The sequence below is a fragment of the Mauremys reevesii genome, linkage group 13 (genome assembly GCF_016161935.1).
Source record: "Mauremys reevesii isolate NIE-2019 linkage group 13, ASM1616193v1, whole genome shotgun sequence".
Taxonomy (NCBI): domain Eukaryota; kingdom Metazoa; phylum Chordata; order Testudines; family Geoemydidae; genus Mauremys; species Mauremys reevesii.
In genome coordinates, this window is record NC_052635.1 from 41,276,013 (window position 1) to 41,301,396 (window position 25,384).

Sequence of the window (25,384 nt, forward strand, 5' to 3'; positions counted from 1 at the left end):
AAGTGGAACAGTTTCAACAGGACAGCATGGAAGATGTCCATCCTATAGCCTGTTTGGGGCACTCACCTGGGAATGGAGAAACCTGAGTTCCAGCCCTTGTTCTAGAGTGGGCATCTAAAGCTGACTGTCCCACATCTCAGGAGAAAGCCCTAGCCACTGGGCTATTGAGTATTGAATCTAGCCCTTCAATTGCTTTGGTTTTATTTAAAATACCTGAAATGAAAAGTTTCATTCAACCAGGAATATAATTTTTCTGATATTTTTGATTAACAAAATATGCTGAAAAGTTTGGGTTTCAGTTCCACCCATAATTATTTTTTTTGCAGTTTTTTGGAACGGCCAGCAAACCAAAAAGTCGTTTGTTCCCCCAGCTCTATTTACAACAGCATTAACCGCTAACGCTGCTAAATAAATGTCGCCTTAGCAAAATGGAACTAATCACACAGAGATGGTACATACCTCTGCTGCTTCTGGGTGTATAAATCGGGATGTGGCTCTTCGTTGGCAGCCACATCCCATCTGTTATGGAAGCGGGGCAGGGGAAAGGTTAGGGTGTTTTAACATGCGACCTTCAACCGACACAGCTCGTCCGTGTACGATGTGGAATCTCACTACTCTGGCTCCTGTCATTCATTGTTGCAGCCATGGTCTTGCTGTTTGTGGTGTGGATGAAACGCAGGGAAAAGGAGAGGCATACGAAGCAACTTCTGATCGACCCCGAAGATGATGTGCGGGACAACATTCTGAAATATGATGAAGAGGGAGGTGGAGAGGAAGACCAGGTGAGGAGAGCTGAACACTCAGCCTGGGATCGCCCAGAGTCATTTCTCTGCATCTTACAAACCTCAAAATCTTCATTCTGCTCCCAAGTGTGATATTTTAGATAAGAAGTGGCTGCCAGGCTCATCCTGGCCAGGGAGTAGCCACGACATATATATTAGCTGTTACAGAGGTGTATTAGAAGTTACAGTTTATATTGGGGGTGGGGTCATTGATTTATATGCACAGCTTCAAGTTCTTTCCTCATTTATGCCTGTGCAACTCTTCAGCGGTGTTGCATGAGCATATATAAGAAGCAACGTGTTCCATTGTATGTAGTTGGGACAATGCAGCATGGATGGGACATTTCCAGGCATGCTGGACAGTGATATGGGTCAGATGCAGCATTTATCTACATAAGCCTATCTGCTGGGGTAAATTTGACAAACCAACATATTGACACTAACATATAAACAAAATTTCTATTATTTCAATAATTAAAACTGTGTATTTCACATTTAGATGGCTGCATAAAATCAGATAGCAGCTACCACCCTCCCCTGGGTTCCATGGCCCCAGGGTTTGCTTGAGCCTTGGGCTTTTTCTGTATTTCCTTAATAGTCTCTAATGTGCCTTTCATTTCTCTTAATTTCTGGCCTTAATTTGTAAGAAATGCCTAAATATGTTTGGGGGTTTTCTTTTCCACTGTGAAGCTGATAATGGCAAAGCTTTGCTTCATAGGTAAGCCTTATGGGTGAGTGGGGTGGGGTGTGGTGTGCTGTGTTCATAGAATCATAGAAGATTAGGGTTGGAGGAGACCTCAGGAAGTCATCTAGTCCAACCCCCTGCTCAAAGCAGGACCAACCCCAACTAAATCATCCCAGCCAGGGCTTTGTCAAGCTGGGCCTTAAAAACCTCTACGGATGGAGATTCCACCACCTCCCTAGGTAACCCATTCCAGTGCTTCACCACTCTCTTAGTGAAATAGTTTTTTCCTAATATCCAACCTAGACCTCCCCCAATGCAACTTGAGACCATTACTCCTTGTTCAGTCATCTGCAACCACTGAGAACAGCTGAGCTCCATCCTCTTTGGGACCCCCCTTCAGGAAGTTGAAGGCTGCTATCAAATCCCCCTTCACTCTTCTCTTCTGCAAACTAAAGAAGCCCAGTTCCCTCAGCCTCTACTCATAAGTCATGTGCTCCAGCCCCCTAATAATTTTCGTTGCTCTCTGCTGGACTCTCTCCAATTTGTCCACATCCTTTCTGTAGTGAGGGGCCCAAAACTGGACGCAATACTCCAGATGTGGCTTCACCAGTGCTGAATAAAGGGGAATAATCACTTCTCTTGATCTGCTGGCAGAGCACCTGCTAATGCAGCCCAATATGCCATTAGCCTTCTTAGCTACAAGGGCACACTGCTGACTCATATCCAGCTTCTCGTCCACTGTAATCCCCAGGTCCTTTTCTGCAGAACTGCCGCTTGGCCAGACAGTCCCCAGCCTATAGCAGTGCCTGGGATTCTTCCGTCCTAAGTGCACTTGTCTTTGTTGAACCTCAGGACCGACCCCTGGGGCACTCTGCTTGATACCAGCTGCCAACTAGACATCGAGCCATTGATCAGTACCTGTTGAGCCCAACGATCTAGCCAGCTTTCTATCCACCTTATACTCCATTCATCCAATCCATACATCTTTAACTTACTGGCAGAATACTGTGGGAGACTGTATCAAAAGCTTTGCTAAAGTCAAGATATATCACATCCACTGCTTTCCCCATATCCACAGAGCCAGTTACCTCATCATAGAAAGCAATCAGGTTGGTCAGGTATGACTTGCCCTTGGTGAATCCATGTTGACTGTTCCTGATCACCTTCCTCTCCAAGTGCTTCAAAATGGATTCCTTGAGGACGTGCTTCATGATTTTTCCAGGGACTGAGGTGAGACTGTCTGGCCTGTAGTTCCCCATATTCTCCTTCTTCCCTTTTTTAAAGATATTTGCCTTTTTCCAATCATCTGTGACCTCCCCCGATCACCAGGAGTTTTCAAAGATAACGGCCAATGGCTCTGCAATCACATCAGCCAACTTTCTGAGCACCCTCGGATGCCTTGCATCCGGCTCCATGGACTTGTGTATGTCCAGCTTTTCTAAATAGTCCATAACCTGTTCCTTTCTGAGGTCCCTCACTGAGGGCTGCTCACCTCCTCCCCATACTGTGCTGCCCAGTGCAGTAGTCTGAGAGCTGACCTTGTCTGTGAAGTCTGAGGCAAAAAAAATAATTGAGTACTTCAGCTTTTTCCACATCATCTGTCACTAGATTGCCTCCCCCAATCTGTAAGTTCCCACTCTTCCCCCGACCTTCTTTTTGTTGCTAACATACCTGTAGAAACCCTTCTTCTTACTCTTCACATCCCTTGCTAGCTGCAACTCCAATTGTGCTTTGGCCTTCCCGATTACACCCCTGCATGCTCGAGCAATATTCTTATACTCCTCCCTAGTCATCTGTCCAAGTTTCCACTTCTTGTAAGCTTCCTTTTTATGTTTAAGCTCACTGAAGATTTTTCTGTTAAGCCAAGCTGGTCACCTGCCATATTTGCTATTCTTTCTGCACATTGGGATGGTTTGTTCCTGCACCCTCAATAAGGCTTCTTTAAAATACAGCCAGCTTTCCTAGACTCCTTTCCCCCTCATATTAGCCTCCCAGGAGATCCTGGCCATCAGTTCCCTGAGGGAGTCAAAGTCTGCTTTTCTGAAGTCCAGCAGAGTACGTATTTCTGCTGATCTCCTTTCTTCCTTTTGTCAGGATCCTGAACTCAACCATCTCAGGGTCACTGCTGCCCAGGTTGCCAGCCACTTCTACTTCCCCTACCAATTCTTCCCTGTTTGTGAGCAGCAGGTCAAGAGGAGCATGGCCCCTAGTTGGTTCCTTCAGCACTTGCACCAGGAAGTTGTCCCCAACACTCTCCAAAAACTTCCTAGGTTGTCTGTGCACTGCTGTCTTGCTATCCCAGCAGATGTCCGGGTGACTGAAGTCTCCCATGAGAACCAGGGCCTGTGATCTGGAAACTTCTGTTAGTTGTCCTAAGAAAGCCACATCTACCTCATCCTCCTGGTCTGGTGGTCTATAGCAGACGCCCACCACGACATCACACTTGTTGCTCTCGCCTCTAAACTTAACCCAAAGACACTCAACAGGCTTTTCTCCAGTTTCATACTGGAGCTCTGAGCAATCATACTGCTCCCTTACATACAGTGCAACTCCTCCACCTTTTCTGTCATGTTGTATTGTGTAGAAGGGGGAGAGTTACAGATAAAAAGAAAATATTGATATATACTGTATGTGGAATTTTCAATTTGTGTGTGTATAATATGATCATGGTACATAGATCATGGATCTAATGTACAGCTGTAAATTGCTTATGCATTTGTTCCTGCCTATCTCAGATTATTTTAGGGACTTTTAGAAATGTATTAATTTTCTTCTCTCTGACCCCTGGACAGTTGCACTCACAACTAAGGTCCCTGGCTTTTCTTGTGGAGATATACAAGAAATAGTCCCATTAAAAACTCTCTAAACCATTTCTAAAATAGATCTTCTCTAAAATCTGTTGTTCATAGAGAATACATAAAGCTGTGAGGTGGTATAAATGATTTATCAGCATTTGTTTGTTGTGGGCTGCATAACTTCATACATACAGATGCGCAATGTCAAATTAACTGTTGGTGTGAATGGATTCAACTCTAACAGAGTCAATGGAACTGAGCTCATTTATTCCAGAAGTGAGTATGACCAGGAACTGTAATACAAAGGGCAAACAGAACTGCCCTAGAATCTCATTTTCCTTTAGGTATATCACTATTCTGGCATCACTTTTATCGTAAAAGGAATTTTTATGGTTTCTATTATGGTAGTGCTTAAGATCCCCAGTCACGGACCAGGACCACATTGTGGTAGGTACTGTAAAAACACAGAATAAAAAGACAATCCTTGCCCCAAAGAATTTCCAATCTAAGTATAAGAGACAATACATAGGTACAGATAGACAGGGGAATACAAGGAAACAATAAAACAGTGTTGGCATCAGTGCTGCACTAACGTCAAAACCCTGGACTTATGAACTCAATCAGAGCCATTTAACAGAATCCAGAGTCAACTCCAATAGTCTGCTCTCCCTACATTTACAGAAGCCCCTCTGACATCCATGGGAAAGAAGCTTCTCACAATCAAGCTCTTATTCAGCACAAAAATCCTCATATTTAGCATTTCTCGCTTTCTTCTTTCTTGTTTTTAATATCATGAAGAAATTATTTATAAATACTGCTCCTGTTGATTTAAGCATCCCACATCCAAAGGCAGTCCTCTGTGGTGGGAACAGGTTAACCAACAGAACAAAGTAATAAATATTCAAACCAGCTGAAAAATCTGGTTTCAAGCAACTGTAATGTGGTTTTAGGAAGAATTCTTTAAAAATAGCAGCAAAGGAAGTGCAGCAAAACACCATTACAGTTATGAATTTGAAATATTACCTAGTTCTTGGTACATGGTAAAATCTTAGACTCATTTTTACAGTAATAGATCTATAGGAAAAGAACCTATTCATTACAAAAGATCTATATCCATACATGCTATTCTAGCTTGTTTTTAATCTTTTAAAATACAGAAACATTATTGCAATAATATACCTACCAATATTGATTTTCTTACAGTAAATTACATATTTGATCAAAATGTTGCACATATAGCCACAGCCACACATGTGCAATAAATCCAAGTTGTTATCACAAAGATATAGGGTATTGAAGTTAAATACGCACAGTGTTTCAAATGTATTTGCTTTAACTTAGGTGTAAAATTTGTTGTAAATGGGGTTAGTCTCATGGAGCACACATGGGTCAGTTTCATGAGCTATTTTTAGATTAGATTAACACAACTGGAGATGCCATATAGATGGTGGTGAAATTTTGCTATTGACTTCAGTTGAAACAGTATTGGGGCCATCAAGTTATTTATTTGCCAGTGTAGTGTAGCCCTTCTTGAAAATCTCAACACAAAGCTCTAGGTTTCACTCTGTGCATCTCCATTTGTTACAGGATTATGATTTAAGCCAACTTCAACAGCCGGAGACTATGGATCATGTACTGAACAAGGCACCTGGAGTCAGACGAGTGGATGAGAGACCCATTGGTGCTGAACCCCAGTATCCTATAAGACCAGTAATCCCCCATCCTGGGGACATTGGTGACTTTATTAATGAGGTATGTTCTTTTAGGCTTTCTCTATCACTTCTCAAGGCTTGTTCAGTCATCTAATGCCGCTGATACAAAATGCTTGGAGTAAAATTTACCAACACATTTTCAGTTCTCGCCATGGGCCAAAATTCTGCTCCCATTACTCAGGCAAGTAATCAAACAGAAGTCAATGGATATGAGGGAAACAGGGCTTGGTCCTGCAAAGACTTTAAAGCCAAAATGAGCCAAAATGCAACAATGAAGCCCAAGGTTTATTTTCTACTTTCACCCAGAATGCATGTAGCTTTTCATCTTCAAATAACTGTGCCCCAATCCTGCTCCCATTTCAGTGCCTAGGACTTTGGCAATTGCCTGAAATGAAAGCAGCATCTGGTTCTGACCAAGAGAGGGTTTTTTACAGATGGAGAAGCTGTGGCAGAGGGGTTACATGATTTATTCACAGCCACAAAAGCTATCAGGAGCTCCTGCCTCCCAGACCCCTATCAGTTTGCATACCTCCATTGCCATCAAGCACTGTTTAGCACCAAAACCTTTTCATAAAAGAGAAATGCTTCTCATAACTGAGCAGAGCACATTAGATTAGTGCAACTTTACTGCACTTTTAATTCTTTTTAAATGTTTATCCGATAATTCTTTTAATGAATGATTGTGTGTTTGTGAACCAATCAATGTGTTATTTCCTCTGAGACAAAACACAATTCATTTTATGTCAGAAATATAAATGTGGCAGCAATTTAATTCTATCATATACCAATTTCTGCTGGGTTTTTTTCTTATTCTTCTAATTAAATTCTTTCTCCCCTTCTTTTCACTGATGTTTACGTACCTCTTTGTGCAGACACATTTCCACTATTATTCAGTCCAGTAAATCGAATTCCACCCACTCGTACCTTGACTGCAGTTTCTGGAAATAATTAATAAAGAGGAACTTTTGCTGTAGATTAGGTACTTTCCATTATGTTCGTTTTCCCTTATACTGGACCGGAATTAAATCAGTATCCATATCCCAGGACTTCTAGCCTAGCCCAGCCTGTCCCCAACTGCAGCCATATAAAAAGGGTCTGTGCAGAGTGAGCCAGAGAAGAGACCTTTCTAAAATGTGCCAGAGACTCACCTAGTACAGGTGAAGCACAAAATCTCATCCTAAGTGTTTTGTTGGATCAAGGCCACCACCCCTGTTGAAATCTGTCTGTCTAGGTACTTACAGTCCCCATTATCACAGTCCCTGAAGAGTTCTGTTAAGTTTAACAGTGTGGTATATTGAACAGTGTTAGAATTGCAAGGTATCACTTTATGAATTGTGGGAAAGTGGTGTTCCTGGTCCTGCTTGCAGACTAAAGGGGCTCTGTAGTGGAGTGTGTGATCTGAGAGAAGCACTCAGTTCTGCAGACAGAAAGCCTAGAGTTAAGTGGGGTGACTCGTGTCTCTCAGTTTTTAGGGAGCAGCCTGCTTTGTCTCTCTCTGGTTTTGGGTTCTTGTGTGTTATCATTCTGAATTCTAAGAAATTAAGCAGGGTTCCATTACAATCTTCCAGGAAGCATATTTATATTTTTATTTAACTTCTCTCTGTGTACACCCTGAACGTAACAAACAGCATCTATTACTACAGTTTCTTTGTAATCCCAGGGCTTGAGAGCAGCAGATAATGACCCTACAGCCCCGCCATACGATTCCCTGCTGGTCTTCGACTATGAGGGGAGTGGATCTACTGCAGGCTCCGTCAGCTCCCTCAACTCCTCAAGCTCCGGCGATCAGGATTACGACTACCTTAACGACTGGGGGCCTAGGTTCAAGAAACTGGCGGACATGTATGGGGGAGGCGAGGAAGATTAAACTGACCTCATGTTCTTATTTAAAAAAAAAAGGAAGAAAAACATTTTAAAAAAAGACGAAAACAGGAAAAAAAAGAGACAATGAAAAAGCAAGAACTGTACAGAAGTGGCAGCTTTTTTAATTAATATCCCCTGCTGACTGTATTATTTTTAGTGGTGATTTAGGAGGTTTTTCTTTTTTTTTTTCTTTTTTTTTAATGGGTTTGGTTGGGTTTTTTTAGAACATTGAGCTGTCTAGCATGAACACTTGTCTCTGCTGCATTTTTTTTTTAATGTCAGCTGGGATATCACTCATTTATCCGCTTTATGACTAAAGAGAGTGAAAGGCACTCTGTCTTAACTTGAATTTCTTAGAACAGAAGCACTGTTTTTAAAATATATATATATATATATTTGAAAGTGCCTTTTGGTACATGTATCAGATTCCCTTCAATCTCAGGAGTGATCAAAACAAGCATACAAAAACAAATGTTTCCACCATCTTGAGCAGCACTCTCTATGACCCTAAGCCAGTTCTAGCTGGGAAGGAGTTAACAAAAGGAACTGTGGAGATTGTTTCTTTTTTGCCTTTTTTTTTTTTAAGTGGGTGACTTGTTTTGGGGTGGGGGGAAAAAATCTTAACAGCCATCGTTAAGCCTAAGCAGGTGGTGAATTAGTCATATTGTTGTATATAATTCAGTTTTATCAGATGCAAAATATTGACTGGGGTTTCTCCTGTAACCTGGTCACACTTGATGTAGCTGCATAGAACTATAGCATTGATAAGCCTTTGGTTATTGCAACAAAAAATCTTAAACAGACCTTGCATAAACCCTACAGTAAATCATGAGATGACCAAAGGCCATTTGTTTGTTTTTTGCTATCGATGTGTTCTTGGCTCCCCCAACCTTTTGAGTAGTGTAAATAAAAGCTGGGTTACATGTTGCTGTCATGCATCCATCATGATGCTTGTTAATATGAAAATCAATGCAGTATTTTTAGCTTAACCATACACAGGGACGTAGCATAATCAGTAACTCAAGACTAGGGCAGTGTTAATAACAGGGACAGTTTATCAGTACATTACCATGACATTAGAATAAAGTAGGTCTAGTACAATATTAATGCCTTTGAGCATCAGTAGCCAAAGCTCAACAGCATCATGTAACCCAACTAATGTGTGTCCTTTATATTTGATGGGTCGGCACTTCTATCTATATTAAATGTCTTTTGGAGAAGAAAAGCAACAAGGACCTAGTAAGTATTTTGTGGTAAACATGCTCAAACGTTGCCAATTAAGCAAGAGGTTTTGCAGCATCCAGACACAACGTCAGTATTATAAATGGTAGCATACTACCTAGTTTATATGTAGGGTCAGTTTAACCAATAACAAATAGTTATTAGCTTTTTTTATTATTATTATTATTATTATTATAACATTTTTCCTTTACTGATTTGGACTAGTGGCTTTATGTCTAATGTTTGTAAAATGATTTAGACTGCATGGATGTGTAATATAAACCACATTTAATGGATTATGAGCCACTTAATTCATGTGCTATGAAATCTTGGATTACCTATGTTTTATATTCTGCAGACAATTTTGCAGTGGGTTCACTAAAAAATTGTAGAAGTGCTTAGATATATTTTCATTTAAATCCAAGAATGTGCACAGTATCAGAAGGTGATTATCCAGGGGATGATCTGCTTTTTTGATATGTAGATTGAATGCTGAGAGTTAAACGGGGGGGGGGGAAGCGGGAGAGAAAGTGTGTGTGATAATGAATAGACATTGTTTAAGAGGGAATACTGGGCTGCAGGATTGTGTCTATAGATTTTTAAAATGCTCCTAGTGCATTTTATATTTCATTGTATCATATTTTCTATAAAATGCAATTTCTGTAAATTAATGAGCATTTGAAATGTGTCTTGTCTGAAATGGAATGTGGTAAAAGTATGCTTGAGAGGACTCAATCTCTATCTTTTATATTATTAATTACCATGTATGCCGGGGGGGCGGGGGAAGGTGGTTTGGTTGGCTTATCCTTTCACTATCCAGGAAGAAAACAAAACAAAAAGCGTACATACAAGTTTCTTGAGGAGAGAAAATTGTGGCAGGTAATACCTCAGGAAACAATGAGGAGTCCAGTGGTAACACATCACTGTTGTTCAAAAGGTACTGGTTGTCAGCAGATACCTCATCTGGGATGAAGTGCAGTGCATGACAAATTCAGTATGTGATGCCTTTCCAAAATATTTACTCCATAATTGGGAACTCAGCCTTCTTCATCTTGCCACTTGCAGAGTATGAAAACCATAGTTCACTAGCACCAAATACCTCACCCCTCCAGCCCAATGTAACACACTAGCAAACTTTTCTATACAGCATCTGGCAAATCAAGTAGTTTGTACCTGCTCTGATACATGGGGAAATAACAGCACTTGTACAGCAGCCCATTTTGAATTGCAGTCTCCTTGCAGAGATTGGGCCTATGGTCTTTATCCATGTACTGTCTTGATCCTCTTTCTTTCCAGAAAAGTGTTAGACTTGAATAGATTATAACCAGGATGGAGGATGCATCTGCATGGAAACTGCCCAATCGCAACAAAATTAATGAATAAAAAACATGCACTTAGTGTTTCTCAATGATTAGTACATGTCAGTTGTTTGAAACCATTATTGTAACCTCCTTTTCATCAGAGGAGGAAATAAAAAAAGGGGTGGAGGGAGTTATCCAGTTTATAGACATGAGATGCAAGCAGTGCCCAGTTCTCTCTAGCTAGCATGTTTCTTTCCCTCTATGCAGACAGTCAGTCCCTGGAAAGCTTAAGTCTAAGTGAATAGCCAACCAGGAGTCAAACCTGAGGGTCCCCAGTTCTAAGTTATGCTATGCAAACCACTTGATACCAGTTGGCTAATGCAAATAGTCTAAACATCTGTTCTGGAAGGGTTGGTGTTGCCTCTTGTGTCTTTGGTGATGTTGGAGGATTTTCCAAAATAAAAACAGTACGGTAGTGGTATATGTAAAAATGCTGAACTATGATAACAAGAAGCTGAGGTTAGGAAGAATGTACAATGTAACTATGTACAAGTTAATTTGATTATCCCAATGAGTGGACTTACAATAGAGACGATCAAGATATTTATCCACCAACAGTTAAAAGGACATTGCTAGAGTTAAGCATGTAACACCTTTTAGTGTTTACCAATCCAAAGACTAACAGAAATCTTTCAGTGGTTTAAAATAAAGGAACCTGTTTCCATCGGAAATTTTAAAAATAAACAAACATTTCCCTGCAGCATTTGCCCCACCAAATATTACAGCCCATGTTAGTGCATATAAGCCCATTCATGAAACAAATTAATCTGTTGTCTTCTGACCAAATTCTACTCACACTTTCCCCATAAGACCCCAATGACGTCCATGAGGGTAACTGTGGAAAGAATCTGATCCGTTGTCCAAGCTGCGGGACATGCAAAAGGTAAGCAAGCAGCATAAATAGCAAAAATAAATTCACTTTTTACAGTTCTTCACCTTTTATTATGTTAGTTGAGGTTTGTAAGATAGGCAAGGAAATTTGCTTATATTTAAGCTCACAGTGTCCCTTTAAAAAGAAGTTTGTCTCAAAGAGGCCTGACTGGGAATTTTTTGACAAACTTTGTCTTTTGCCAAAAAATTCTGATTTGTCAAAACCAAAACTGTTCACGATACAGGTTTGGGTTCAACAGATCTTCTGATGTGAAAAGTTTTGGGGGCAAAAAGTCCAAATTTTTGAACTGGAAAATTTCAATTTTTTGAGTCAAAAACAACTTTTTGTTTCAAAATCTTTGTTAAACTATTTTTTTAAAAAAGAGGAAAATGTCCAAATAAAATATTCCTATTGACTTCAAACACCCCCCTCCCCCACCCTCCAAAAAATGTCAGAGTTTTGGTTTGTGCAACTGTGAGTTTTGACTTTTCATTCTGATTCAGGACAAGAAAAAAATGTGGATATGTGAACATTTCCCAGGGATGGGAAAAACCATTTCCCACCCAGCCTAGTACCAAACCATTCCTCTAAACTTTATGATGATGGTCAATGATGGGACATACTATTTTTGTTTAGAGGCAGGATGTTAGAAGCACAGGTTACCAGCTATCAAGACGCACTTGTAAGTTGTTGGTTTTTTTAACAGCTAATGTACTGGGGACAAGAAAGTTTATTCTCTGAATAATCTGTATAATAGTAGTAGACATACCAAGCTAATTAATGAAAGACGTGGAGTCCAGACATACGAGCATGGGCTCCTTCATCCTCCACTTCCCATGTGACATGGGAGATGATTGACAGAGCACTGGCTTCAGGAAGAATGGAGCATTACCCCCTCCTGATATCCTCATTCTGTGATTTCCATTTTCCCCACTCTTACAACTGCCAATAAACTGTAGGACCTCTCACCTCTGTCTAGGGGAAGAGGCCAGCAAGGGGCATGCTGAATGCAATGTAGAAGCTGCCCTACCTCCCAGAGACCAAGGTTACATATAGTCTCTGAGCCAGAGATCATCAATATCTGAGGTCACTCCCCGATCTGGGACTGCCTCATGGCCAGTGACATAGCATTAGTAAGCATAACTGTCAGTATCCAATGTATTTACTATGTAGCTTGTAAATATTAAGCATCAGTCAAGGAAATAATTTGCAACAAAGCAAAACAAGAGACGCCCTCAATGGGAGATTACGGGAAACTGACAGTAAATGGGTAACCTTTGGTGCTATTAACTGTCCTTATGTACTACTCATAGTTCTGTTTCTGTTTTTTGGACCAGGAGAGCTACCTTTGATTGTTTTAAGGCAATGGGGTGAAATTCACTCGTGCAGAGGCCAGCACAAGGTCAATGTGCCCCTTAAGGCCTGATTCAGTGGTGCGCAGATCTGAATTCACCCCGTAGGGTTTCAGTGGGAATTAATTAATCCATAGTTCCCTCACGCAGGGGTGAATCTCAGCCATGCATAATTGCTATAGTCTGTGAAAGGTCTGTAGAACACACATGCAGCAGTGGCAACTTTGATTGGCCTAAAAAAAAATATTGAAGACAACTTATCTTGAAGCTATGGGACCTTTATTTGGAACGTCTTTTGGAACTCTTCAGTGTAAATGTAAAAGTGTTGGGGGAAACAATGTATGTGTTAAAAGCATATGTTTAAAAACAGCTACGAGCCAATGTAGTTTTCTCCCAAGCAAAAATCCTCTCCGTTTCACAGGGAAAGAAACAGGTATCTCAAGTACACACAAAACCCACCTACAATTGCTCACTGCAATGTGTACATAATGTAGTTATTTGCTCAAAGCTACAAATGACGTAGGGGAAGAAACAAAAAACATGTATCATTGAAGCGCTTTTTTTTTTTCTTTTCTTTTTGCATGTTTCCTTTTAAAATGGACAAACTGTGTAGCAGCCCGCATGATTGTGGTTGTTTTCAAGAAGACTTCTAGTGTTCTGATGTATTCACGCCGAAATGCAAAAGCAAGTGCATCAGTTAAACAAGTTCAAAAACCTTTTTTTGTAACCGTCAACAGCACAACTATTTTGTATTGTTGTTTGTACCATTTTTGTACCAAAAACAAAAGAGGGAAAAAAAAGGGACGAGAGTAAATGTTTTCAATGTGTTTTTAGTGCCACTGCAATCTTGGTTCAAAACTGAGTAACAGCTTTGCTGATTTATTGTGTATCAAAGCTGAACTGGTGCATTAGCGCCTAGCTCCGGTGTAATAAATAAAATCCCCCTTTTAATAGTCTCACTTGTTTTTTTTTCATATACACAGCCCCTGTTCATTTAGCAAAAAAATACAGCAGCTACTAGAGTTCAAATCGTCTCTTGAAGCAAGAAGATAAGGGTAAGCAATAATGATCTTAACTGTGGCCATGTCTTGCCGTGCTTGGGCAGCTGCCCTGGGCTAATAGTAAAGGTGGTGTCAACGCTTCTTTTGCAAACCCCCGGTTTTCAGGATATTCCAACCTTGTTTTGTTGTTGTGCTCACTGAGTGCTCATTAAAGTGATGGCTTTACAGTGGGCTAGCACAAGGCGTAACGCAGGCAGGGGCTGTGTAACCTTTCCCACCATGTTCTGGCAACAGTCTGTGACCTTCAAACCTGCCAGCCCACTCCTGGGCTTCTCACTGAGCATTAATTGGGCAGACGTTTTTGCACTGCCAGCAAACACATTGTCACTTGGAATGGATGGAGGTCAGCGGGTCGCATAGCGTCTGGTGCCTTCACACTCTCAGTCAATGCAGAACCTCCAACAGACATTCAACCAACCCCTTATTCTGCATCCGCACGCGCGCGCACACACACACAGCTGTTCCTTTTGTCTGGTGTGTCAGTAACAGAGAGAGACAGTGCTAGGAGACATTCAGGAACTCCTGTGCACGAACTCTCACAAGCACAGCTACTATGATATTAAGGCATTTGGGGCTAGATCCACATAGCACGACACTGACGTGCACTAGGGACCCTTTAGTGCATGCTAGCAGGGTCTATGCAGACCAATTAATGTGCAACATGTTAGTGGGCTTTAGAAATCACCCCCCTGTGGGGCGCATTGCCCCACTGTGTAGACACGCCTTTAGGCACCTAACTGCCACTTTAGGTGGCAAAGTCCAGTATTTAGGTACTACTGAGATCCTCAAAACCCCTGTTCAGCAGCCGCCTCGCCACGTAAAGTCCGTAGGTGCCTATACCGCTGCCTGTGTGTGCGCACACAGTTGCCTGCGTCCTGATGGCATTGAGCTGGTCAGTACCTAGCTCACACATAAGCCCCTGTGGGGGTCTCAAGTTAGGTGGTTCCCTGACTATCTTGCCTGCAGGACCTGACCCAGTTCACGTTCTCAGAGCTCACCTAACCCACACAAAAGACACTGGTGGCGTTGTCATAAGGTGTAAAAACCATTGTGATGCTGCCTAGCTGCAGGAATGTGCACAAGTGAAGTGCTGTTGCCCCAGTTGACAATATGTTGACGCCAGTGGCTGTGCCGGTGGTAAACTAGCCCAACTATAAAGTACAGAATGAAGGACCCAGGCTCGTAGACGAGCTCAGTTGAAATAGTAAATATGTTACCCAAATCTGCAGCCGCATTCAGCAAGGCAAAGTATCTTTTGTTCTTCCAGGGGCACACACACACACACACTGTTGTAATTGTGCTACTAATGTGACCATAGGACCTGAAGTAGCGTTCTGTGTAAGCTCAAAAGCTTGTCTTTCTCTCACACAGACGCACCAGCTGTTGGGCCAGTAAAAGCTATTGACCTCACCCACCTTGTGTCGCTAATATCCTAGGACCGACACAGCTGCAACAGCACTACAGGCCATAGGCTTTGTCAGACCTGCTTAGACCATTGCTCCAGGTTCCTGAATGTCCTTCTCAGGCATGGCCAATGCCTGCTTCAAACTAGCACTAAAATCACACACACACATTTACAAAATTCTGATCCAAATCAGGCCCTGAGCTCCTCCAATGTTCTCAGGCCCATTTGCAGCTGGTCTCCAGTGCCAAAGTTTGAATCCAACCATTTGCGTTTTTAGCGACGCCAACATGGCTAAATCCAGAGTTTATCCAGGACTATCTCCAATATTTTCCCAACAAACGCTCAAGGTGGGATACCTTTTATTCACCCACCAAAGCATGAGCTGATGTTATAGGGCCCCTTTGCCTAGTCTTGGACCAGCCCTGCTGTCACACCAGTTTTACACCATTGATCAGTACACCAGTTTACTCTGTTGCCTTCAGGCGGATGAGGCACATGCCTGCAGTTGAATAAGTGCTTAAGAACCTTGCTGACTCAGCTCCTTGATAAGACAGCGCTTCCACCATTCTCAGGAGCTATTTCATGCAAGTGCGTGGAACCCAGTTGGCTCATTTTTTTAAGCAAACAAGCGAACTGAAAAATGCTACATATACCAATCTGCTTTCCCTGAGTCAACTGTGTATACTTGGTTCGCTGGTTTTCAAACTGCACTGCTCAGTTTCTTAGAATTATTTTTACCTAAGGAATTTATGCAACAGTTGTATCACAAAAATCTAGTTCTTCACCGTCTCTAGGTACTTGTGTCGGCTTCGTCACCATAGTAAGAGCTTCTTATCTGCCCCCCCCAAAACCCTGGCCCTGCAATGATGTGGACATGTGCTTAACTTTAAGCGCTGACTGAAGCTTAAAGTTAAGCATGTGCATAAAATTCTGGAGTGGGCCCTAAAACTTTAGCTCAGTCCAAAGGAAGATTTTTTTTTCTGCCTCAGTGGTCTGTATGTGGCGCGTTCAGCCGTCATTAGCACTGACATTATTAGCAGGAGCAGTGAGACGATTATTGATTATTCTGTTGATTAAAGAAAGAAATCAGGATGTTTGGTTTCCTCCCTCCCCCCCCCCCCTTCCCTCCCTCGCAAGAAAATCCTAACACTGAAAAAAGAAATCAGATTTCTGAAGGCCCAAAGTGGGTGAAGAAAGAAGCTAATGAGACCCATGGAAAGGTCCCTTCAAGTGCAAGGTAGGTAATTGTGAGAAAGCCACAGTTTGATTATGCAGCCAAAACACCCATTTTTCAGTTGGAGAGCTGACAAATTAAAGGCTGTAGCTGGGATTTTCCAAGGAGCGAGCGAGAGGGAGAGATGCCCAACTTCCATTTAAAGTTAGTGGGAAGTGGAGCCCTTTGGCCCACTTTTGACATTCTCAGTCTTCAGCACATGGCGTGCAGGGGAGGGGTTAAACCAAGTTGCCTACTATTCACATCAGTTTCTAGAGGCTGGCTCCTGACTGTAAATTCATTGACTGCAGTCACTGGCCTTGAGATTTACAGTGCTATCCTTGAGATCAGCCGCTGGCAACAGAGAGCCAGGGCCCATCCTTTAGAACAGCTGCTAGTGAAATGATCGGTTAGCGAAACGGGGAGTCAGGAAAACCAAAGCTGAAGTTCAGGCTGAATGAACCCACCTGAAAATAGGCTTGTTCATCGGCATATTCCAACTTGTCTATAAGTGGTAGCTCAAACTGCAAGTCGTGTCGGAGGTAATTCTTAAGTGCTCTCTCCTCTGCGTCGTTAACAGAAAGGCTTTCAGTTGCTTAGTTTTTAATTCAGTGCATTTGCTGCGGGAATGGAAGTGACACGTTTCATGCAACTTATTAGTGAGTGATGCAGCATCTCTCTTAATACCAATGGAGATTGAAAGGAAACAAAGACAAGTGAGCGTATTCAGAGGGGACTGAATTTGCAAGCTTCTTTTGCAAGCTTTTGCCTCTCTCCAGCTTACAGCGGCGATGCCTCAGCCACGATTATTATTTATTACTGTCTCATCTCCTGATTGCTGTAGAGCTTGCACAGGGGGATAGAGTTAATGAGACATTAAAGATTTGTATTTTGACTCAAAGTGTGCGCGTGGGGGTGGTTTACAGGAAGCTCACAGAAATAGCATCCTCACAGGGTCAGAGCCTGAGCCATGAGTCCTTTTTTTGGATTCTCCCCAGCCTCTCATATTGGGGATTAAAACATCCACAGAGTGGGGCACGTACCTGGTCTGAACAAAAACGCCCACTTCCCTATCACACATGGCTGTTTGGTTGCTTAGATGGCTGCGTTGTTTTATAACACACGGTTTCCTCCTGATAGAGCTGTATTATCTCCCCCTCCTGCCCCCCCCGTGATTAATGCACAGCTTCACAGTGTTCATCTCAGCTCCACAGCCCAATCTATCTAGCCTGCTTGTAGGCCTTTTCCCCTCTCCCTCTCCTTCCTCCCCCTGGCCCTTTAATGAGAAAAATATTTTTATTTTTTGCTGTAATGCTTTTTTTGGAAGCAGCCGCACGTTGGTGGCGGTGAGTAATGACAGAAAGCCGCTTCCGGCTTCGGTCCATCGTCTGCGGCACACAGCTTTCAGCACGTTAGCAGCAGGCCTCATGCTGGCCTACCTATGGAGGAAGCAGCCAGCCCGCAAGCGGTCTGTGAGGGCCCTGCATTGCATCCTTGCGAGAAGCCCCCCAGCTCACCCAAACGACTCTTTCGGATGAAGGGAAAGTCTCCAAAGCGGCGGTTACTTCTGCTGAATCTCCAGTCAGGTGACTGCAGTGAAAGGAAAGCAAAGGGTAGGGAAAGCATTCGGGCATAAGAAATCAAACCTCTCCCACACCTGACCAGGCCGTCAGTGACGCAGGATCTGGTTGGAGATCTCTTTATGTAGTAATGAGGGATGAGGACCTTTTTAACCCAGCAGCTGTGTTTTTTAATGCCACATCACAAGGCGGTTGCTTCTTTTGCCAAGGCATCTTTCCCTGACATTTGGGAAATGGAATAACTTTGTGCATCATCCATCCCTGAATGACTAAGATGAGGGTGCTGGGAGGAGTGGAGCCTGAAATTGCCATTTTTCAGCTGTCTGTTCAACTCAGAAAGGTGGGTTTAATCTAGCCCGACCCAAATGGGCTCCTAACCTGACAGTCTTTGCTCACCAAAGACTAAAGGAATTTCAGTGGTCAGCCAACAAGGCTCGAAGGGGACCCTTACCACAAGAAGCTCCATGATTCTGAATTAACTAGCAGACCATTCATTTTGCAAAGGGTCTTTCCTGCATGAAATCACAAACCTTTTAATTCTGTTTAATTCTGGGTTAATGAATCAAGGGCCAACCTCACCCAGCTCTTATAAGCTGCTTTCACATTCTGCCACTGTAATTGTTGTCGTTATGCACTCCCCAACTCCTTAAAAAGCAGCAAGCAGCCCTTGATGGGAAAAAGTTTGATAAAACATTCCATTTTAAAACAATTTTGCTTATAGTGGTTCCATGCTTGGGGATTTGTCTGGCCTCAGATTTTATTGCTAGGCATATTTGCATGAAAAGTAGCTCTTTATTACTGAAGAATTCATTTACTCCTGCTGCTAAGCACCCACCTGACGTTGTAATCTGCTGCGGGGGCCATGCTTATCATTTCAGTGAGCATGGTACCATGGCTGTCTTTGTCCAATATGAGACCTGGGTTTCATATATTCATATTAATTCACATCATGACCATGAGGCTAACTTCAAGTTAGCCAATGCGCATACCTGTGTGATGGAATGCACACTTGTATTCACACCCTACACACTATTGTAATAATCTTTGTACAAGATATTCCTGGTACGGTATCATTTGAAAACTAACTCATTGGTCAGTAATATCATGGTGAACTGTATATAGCAACATTTTCATGTAAAGTTATGAAATCACCCTTGTACACCTTTCTGTCCTCCCAGGGGTTCATTGGCCTCTGTATACCATGCCCCCTTAAGGTGGGGAGAAGCTGCCTGTATCCAGAGGACGTGGCGCTCCTGAGGGGCAGGGTGGCTGCAGCACAGTGGAATCGGCTCCTCGCTAAGACCCAGGAGGCGTTGTGAAGATGCGATAAATCAATGGCAGAGCGCTGGTGGGAGCCAGAGCATGGCTGGTGTTTGCTGACAAGCAAATGCACCCTCCTTCCCTGCAATCTGGGAGACCTGGGCTCAAGTCCCTACTTTGAGTCAGGTGGAGTATAGCTTGGACCCAGGTGTAGCACATCCTGGGTGAGCGCTCCTCTCAACTTGCTGGCTTCTATGAATGCCATGCTTAGGCAATTAGCATTTTCTAGCATTTAACAGGGAGCCTACGTGCCTAACTCAGCTCTGGGGATTCCAGTGAGTGACAGGTGTCCTCGCAATGCTGAGCTTAAATCCCCTTTGTAGCTCTAACCTTGAATGACTTGCCAAAGATCACACAGGAAGTCTGTGGCAGGGCAGGTTGTTGAACCTGGATCTCCTGACTCCCAGGCTACTGCTAACTGCTTCGTCTCTTGAGAAGCTCAAAGAGGTGTATAGGCCTGAGCCAGGAGTTAGTATGTAATCCTAAGTAAAGATGGCAAACTGTTTATTCCTGGTGAGGAAGTAGGAGCAAACAGAATAATAGCTTGATTGTTCAGAGACCTGGTGGTGTTTATAAGACTACAGTGAGAAAAAATATCACCTTTGACTTGTCATCTGAGCCAATTTAACAGGTGCACATGTCACTAGGAGAATAAATATGGAAATCCTCAATGTCTTTTTTAGAGTCACTTTCACAGGTACCTTCTACACAAAATGTGATGGAGCACATTTTAAAATGCTGTGCTTATCCAGAACAAAAAGGAAAAGGAGATCAGTAAGAACATTTTTTAATGATATTGGTGAGCTGTTGTGATAGCTGCTCTAGGGAACATGGCAGTCTCCTCGGGTTAGATGCTGCTCTGCTTCACAACCATGGACACCAGTATGATTGATACAGTACGGTTCAGACTGCCACTCTGGGAACTTGGTGTCAGATCCAAGACCAGAGAGTTATTTTTCTCTGAAGGCAATAAGTCAAATCACTCTAGGAAGCATCAGCACAAGAAAGGTTACAAAACTGTCTGACTTTGAAGGGATGGATGAGGGCTGCCTAACTTGTTCATCATAGTGTCCAACTTCCAAGGAAACATTCATATATAGTGAGACATGCTCCAAGAAAGCTGCTAACTGCACTTTAACTAAGGATTGTTTCTCATCGTATTTCAAACATATCATATAGGCAGGATTTCAGAAATGAAAATTTCTGCTTACAATGTAGTACTTGGATCTCATGCAAGAATTTAATTTAAAATTGATATTATCAGTTTTAAAAGTTTTTTATTAATTAAATGACTTTATATGATAGACTATCTCACGAGTACACTTTTTGAAGTCAGTGCTTTTGACTTCCAATGGGTGTTGGGCTCCTGATTGTTCTTTGTTCCACTGAAAATCTCCCCTTAGTTCTTTCTAAATTCTTTTAAGAATCATAATCTAACACTAAATGAATATTAAACTTAGATACATCTACCAGAGTTGCAATAATTGTCCTATCAAGTGCATTCTGTTAAATTGATTAGTGATTGGTTATACTGCCTTACCTTGCCACCTGAGCAAAGAATCTCATAGGCATTATATACATATGGAGTCAGTGAAACTCATGCCCCTCTGGGATGGGAGGTGGAAATAAATGGATAGGCAGCATGATACCCAACAGTGGGGAAAGGGAAAGTGCTGGTTAAGAACACAATTGCAAACCTTCTACTCTCTAAAAAGCATCATAAGATCTCTACTGTCCATGCAGACAGGACAGGACTTCCATCTTCAAGATTTTTTTCAATAAAAGTATGCAACTCCATTTATCCACCTTGTGAGGATGATGAGCTGAGTTGACCATGTCTGGATTACATTCATGTCATCTCAAGGAGCACAATTATTTCAAACCCAATGTTCAGACTATGAAGGCATCCCCTCTGGTTTATGATTGTGTATCACTGGCTCAGTTGATGGCACTTTAACCTCAGACAGATTGTTGCAAGTAAAAAATCCAGGGATTAATGCCCAATGTGGAAGCAGTGAGAGGCTGTGTTGTTCAAGGTGCCAATCTTCCACGGAAAGGTTAAAATCCCTTTCTGTCCATCCCTGGAAGCTACCGTTGTAGAAAATCAAGGTCTCGCGTGATTCTTCAGAAAGACTAGAGAATTGTCGTGTCCCTGCCAATATTTCCATTCTCATTAAAATGGGTTAATATCCAAGGCTGCATGAATGCTTTATACTGAGTTCATAATGGCTACGCCATTAATCTCTAAAATGCTACACTGTCTATAACTCATTACTTGCTAAAGTACTTTGAGTTACCTTGAGTATGAAAGGTGCCGTAACAAATTCCATACTGTGAAAACCTTGTGTGCTAGCATTCAACCACTAGGTAAAGGAGAGAGCATTTACCTCAGTGAACGCTTTTATCAATCATGTGATTTATTTTTAATTCACAATACCCAGCCTATTAAATGTAAACCAAGTGTGTAATTACTGAGATCAATTTACAGTGCTACTGAACTTCCTGCTCTCCAAACATCCCATGTTACTGTCAGAAAAAAACATGCTGAATCGATATAGGCAAGGTCTGACCAGGGCATGTTGTATCATTCTTTATTTAACCAAGAACGTACACATAAACCATTCCATGTAATTTCCTCACAAGACAGTCCACCAGCAATAAATGGCTGTGTTGTATCTTTTCATTTTATTTGGGATATTTTATATCCTCATTACTACAGTACAGGTGGTTGTGGTTTAACCAATGCAGTATGGAGCGACACGCAATGTCCTTAATGACATGTCACACATATATTTGTGTGGTAAGATATAACTTTACCAGATGCCTGTAACAGGATTATATCATTGCTACTTACTTTTTTAAGGCAGGTACTGATACCTTAAAGGTGCTTGATATATTTTCTCTCTCTGAGACACTTTGCTGTACAGCCCAGATTTTCAGTATTACACACGATCATTTGTGAGTCTGCTCACTCAGCCGCTTAACAGGTCATTTACCACCTAATTACTACAACTGTGCTAATTGTAAGTGCAAATTGGACACAAATACGTATGCATTTCAGTAGCCATCATTTTTTAAAAATGTGACTGTGTGTCTTGTAGGTAGGACCTGACCTGTCTAAGCTCCTTAGCTTTTAATATCCAAGATATAACCATATACCTCAATGTTTCGTCTCAGGAAGGTACACTACCATAAATACCTTGCACTAATAGGGCACTCTTGATGCAAGGTCTTAAGGCACCTGATAACCATTAAGTAACCAAGATTCACAACAGCCCAGTGAGAATAGTAAAGTATTATTGTCCCCATTTCATTGAGATAGAGAGAAATTAAGGGATTTGCCCAAGATCAGTAGCAGAGTTGGAAACAGACCCCAGACTTACAGGCCCTTGCCATAATCAGCAGATCTTACCAAATATAAAAGTACAACAGGATGGAAATGCATTGAATAAATATAGCACAATATAAAATATTTAACCTTGGAGAACATTAGCAAAGTGGTTTCTTTTGAGATTATAACTGTGTCCTTGTAAAAGACAAGCAATCAGGAAGAAATATCCATCACAGAACAACCCCACATCATTTCAGCACAGTGGCAGCTTTGACTCAGGAGACCCAGGACAAGTCTCACATGAGGTCTGCCTGACCTCCTGCGCCTGAAGACCAGAAGGTCCCATAATCCTAGAGCGGAAATTGGTGCTAGAGTTGTGGCCAGTGGGTGAATAATGCATGTACTGTTGCCAAATGCTGGCTAGGAGAGGTCTTAAAATACTCATGAACAAAAGAATTTGATTGAAATTGTAGAACATTCTCATTCTGGTCTGTTCCATTCATTTGATAACACTGCAACATTCCCTTTTCCTAATGAAAATTGGTGCAAACTGAGTGCAAGGCTTTACTACCTATATTTAGGTCTTTGCAGGAGGACAACTCCTCGCTTCTGAACCCTATAATAAACTGCAGACAGGAGTGTTTTCCACACTGTGCCTAATGGAGGAGATCTCCTACCCCAATTCAGTATCATGTCACCTGGTTCTGCGATAATAGGGGGTTTGTTTGGAGGAGGGGAGATGTTTGGTTGGGGTTTTTTCTTTGTTTTCTTTTCGTCTCTTCCTGAACTCACTTGATATCATGCAATAAATGAAGAAAGACTTGTCTTGATTGTTAGTAAATACTCAATGGCAGCCTAATTAATGACAGCAAGGTTAGTCATGAACTGAGAGGAAGATGGAAACAGTAAGTCCAAATTAAAAAGCAGGGCTGGTTGGGGAAAGAGACACGGTTTTCATGAGAATTTTACCTTTTCCACCCCAGTTCAAAAAATGTCTAATTTTGACATTTTTTTCAACCAGCTCTATTAAAAAGGAGTTTGGTAGGGATAAAAGATGGAATTAATTAGGCAGCGGAGACAAAGGTGAGGTGAGAAACTTGGAAGGGGGAGGGAGAACATCACTACTGCAGATCAAAAATTCAAAAGTAATTTTCACCAAAAGTTTCCAGAATTTCAAAGTAATTTGCATGCGGCAGCTGTCAAAACAGACACTCTTTTTCATTTACTCAAATCATTTTTGCTAAATATTAGGGCTGTCAAAAATTTTTAAAATTAATCATGATAAATCACACAATTAATCACTCTGTTAAACAATATTAGAATATCATTTATTTTAATATTTTTTGGATGTTTTCTACACTTTCAAATATATTAATTTCAATTACAGCACAGAAGATAAAACATATAGTGCTCACTTTATATATTTTAATTACAAATATTTGCACTGTAAAAGAGAAAAAATAAATAGTATTTTTCAATTCACCTAATACACATGCTGTAGTACAATTGCTTTATCATGAAAGTTGAACTTACAAATGTAGAATTATGTACATAAAATAACTGCACTCAAAAATAAAACAATGTAAAACTTTAGAGCCTTCAGGTCAACTCAGTCCTACTTCTTGTTCAGCCAATTGCTCAGCCAAACACGTTTGTTTACATTTGCAAGAGATAATGCTGCCTGCTTCTTATTTACAGTGTTACCTGAAAGTGAGAACAGGCATTCGCCTGGTATTGTTGTAGCTGGCGACACAAGATATTTACGTGCCAGATGCGCTAAAGATTCATATGTCCCTTCATGTTTCGCCCACCATTCCAGAATACATGCTTCCATGCTGAAGAAGGGTTCTGCTCAATAACAATCCAAAGCGGGCTGATGCACGTTCATTTTCATCATCTGATTCAGATGCCACCAACAAAAGGTTGATTTTCTTTTTTGGTGGGTCAGGTTCTGTAGTTTCCGCATCTGAGTGTTGCTCTTTTAAGACTTCTGAAAACATGCTCCACACCTCATCCCTCTCAGATTTTGGAAGGCACTTCAGATTCTTAAATCTTGGGTCGAGTGCTGTAGCTATCTTTAGAAACCTCACATTGGTACCTTCTTTGCATTTTGTCAAATCTGCAGTGAAAGTGTTCTTAAATCGCATATGTGTGGGTCGTCATCCGAAATTGCCATAACACGAATATATGGCAGAATGCAGGTAAATCAGAGCAAGAGACATACAAGTGTCCCCCAAGGAGTTCAGTCACACATTTAACAAGCATCATCAGCATGGAAGCATGTCTTCCAGAATGGTGGCCGAAGCATGAAGGCACATACAAATATTTAGCATATCTGGCACGTAAATACTTAGCAATGCCATCTACAAAAGTGCCATGCTAACGCCTGTTCTCACTTTCAGATGACATTGTAAATAAGAAGCAGGCAGTATTATCTCCTGTAAATGTAAACAAATTTTTTTGTCTTAGTCACTGGCTGAACAAGAAGTAGGACTCAGTGGACTCGTAGACTCTAAAGTTTTACATTATTTTATTTTTGAGTGCAGTTATGTAACAAAAAAAACCCCTACATTTGTAAGTTGCACTTTCACCTTAGAGATTGCACTGCAGTACTTGTCTGAGGTCAATTGAAAAATACTATTTCTTTTGTTTATCATTTTTACAGTGCAAATATCTGTAATAAAAAATAATATAAAGTGAGCACTATACACTCTGTATTCTGTGTTGTAATTGAAATCAAATATTTGAAAATGTAGAGAAACTGCCATAATATTTAATACATTTCAATTGATATTCTACTGTTTAAGAGTGTGATTAAAACTGCAATTAATT

At 41.5% G+C, this 25,384-nt stretch overlaps 1 protein-coding gene across 20 annotated transcripts in view; it reads left to right on the forward strand.

Moving 5' to 3' along the window:
- Positions 1-8,679, forward strand: part of CDH4 (cadherin 4) — an 823,907-nt gene extending 815,228 nt beyond the window's left edge. For all 20 annotated transcript variants that reach the window (XM_039498098.1, XM_039498099.1, XM_039498101.1 and 17 more), the window contains 3 exons: positions 643-782; positions 5,850-6,014; positions 7,635-8,679. In XM_039498098.1, coding sequence (XP_039354032.1) covers positions 643-782; positions 5,850-6,014; positions 7,635-7,841 — 512 coding nt within the window. In that variant the 3' untranslated portion in view covers positions 7,842-8,679. The remainder of the gene's footprint in view (positions 1-642; positions 783-5,849; positions 6,015-7,634) is intronic.
- Positions 8,680-25,384: the final 16,705 nt, after the last annotated feature.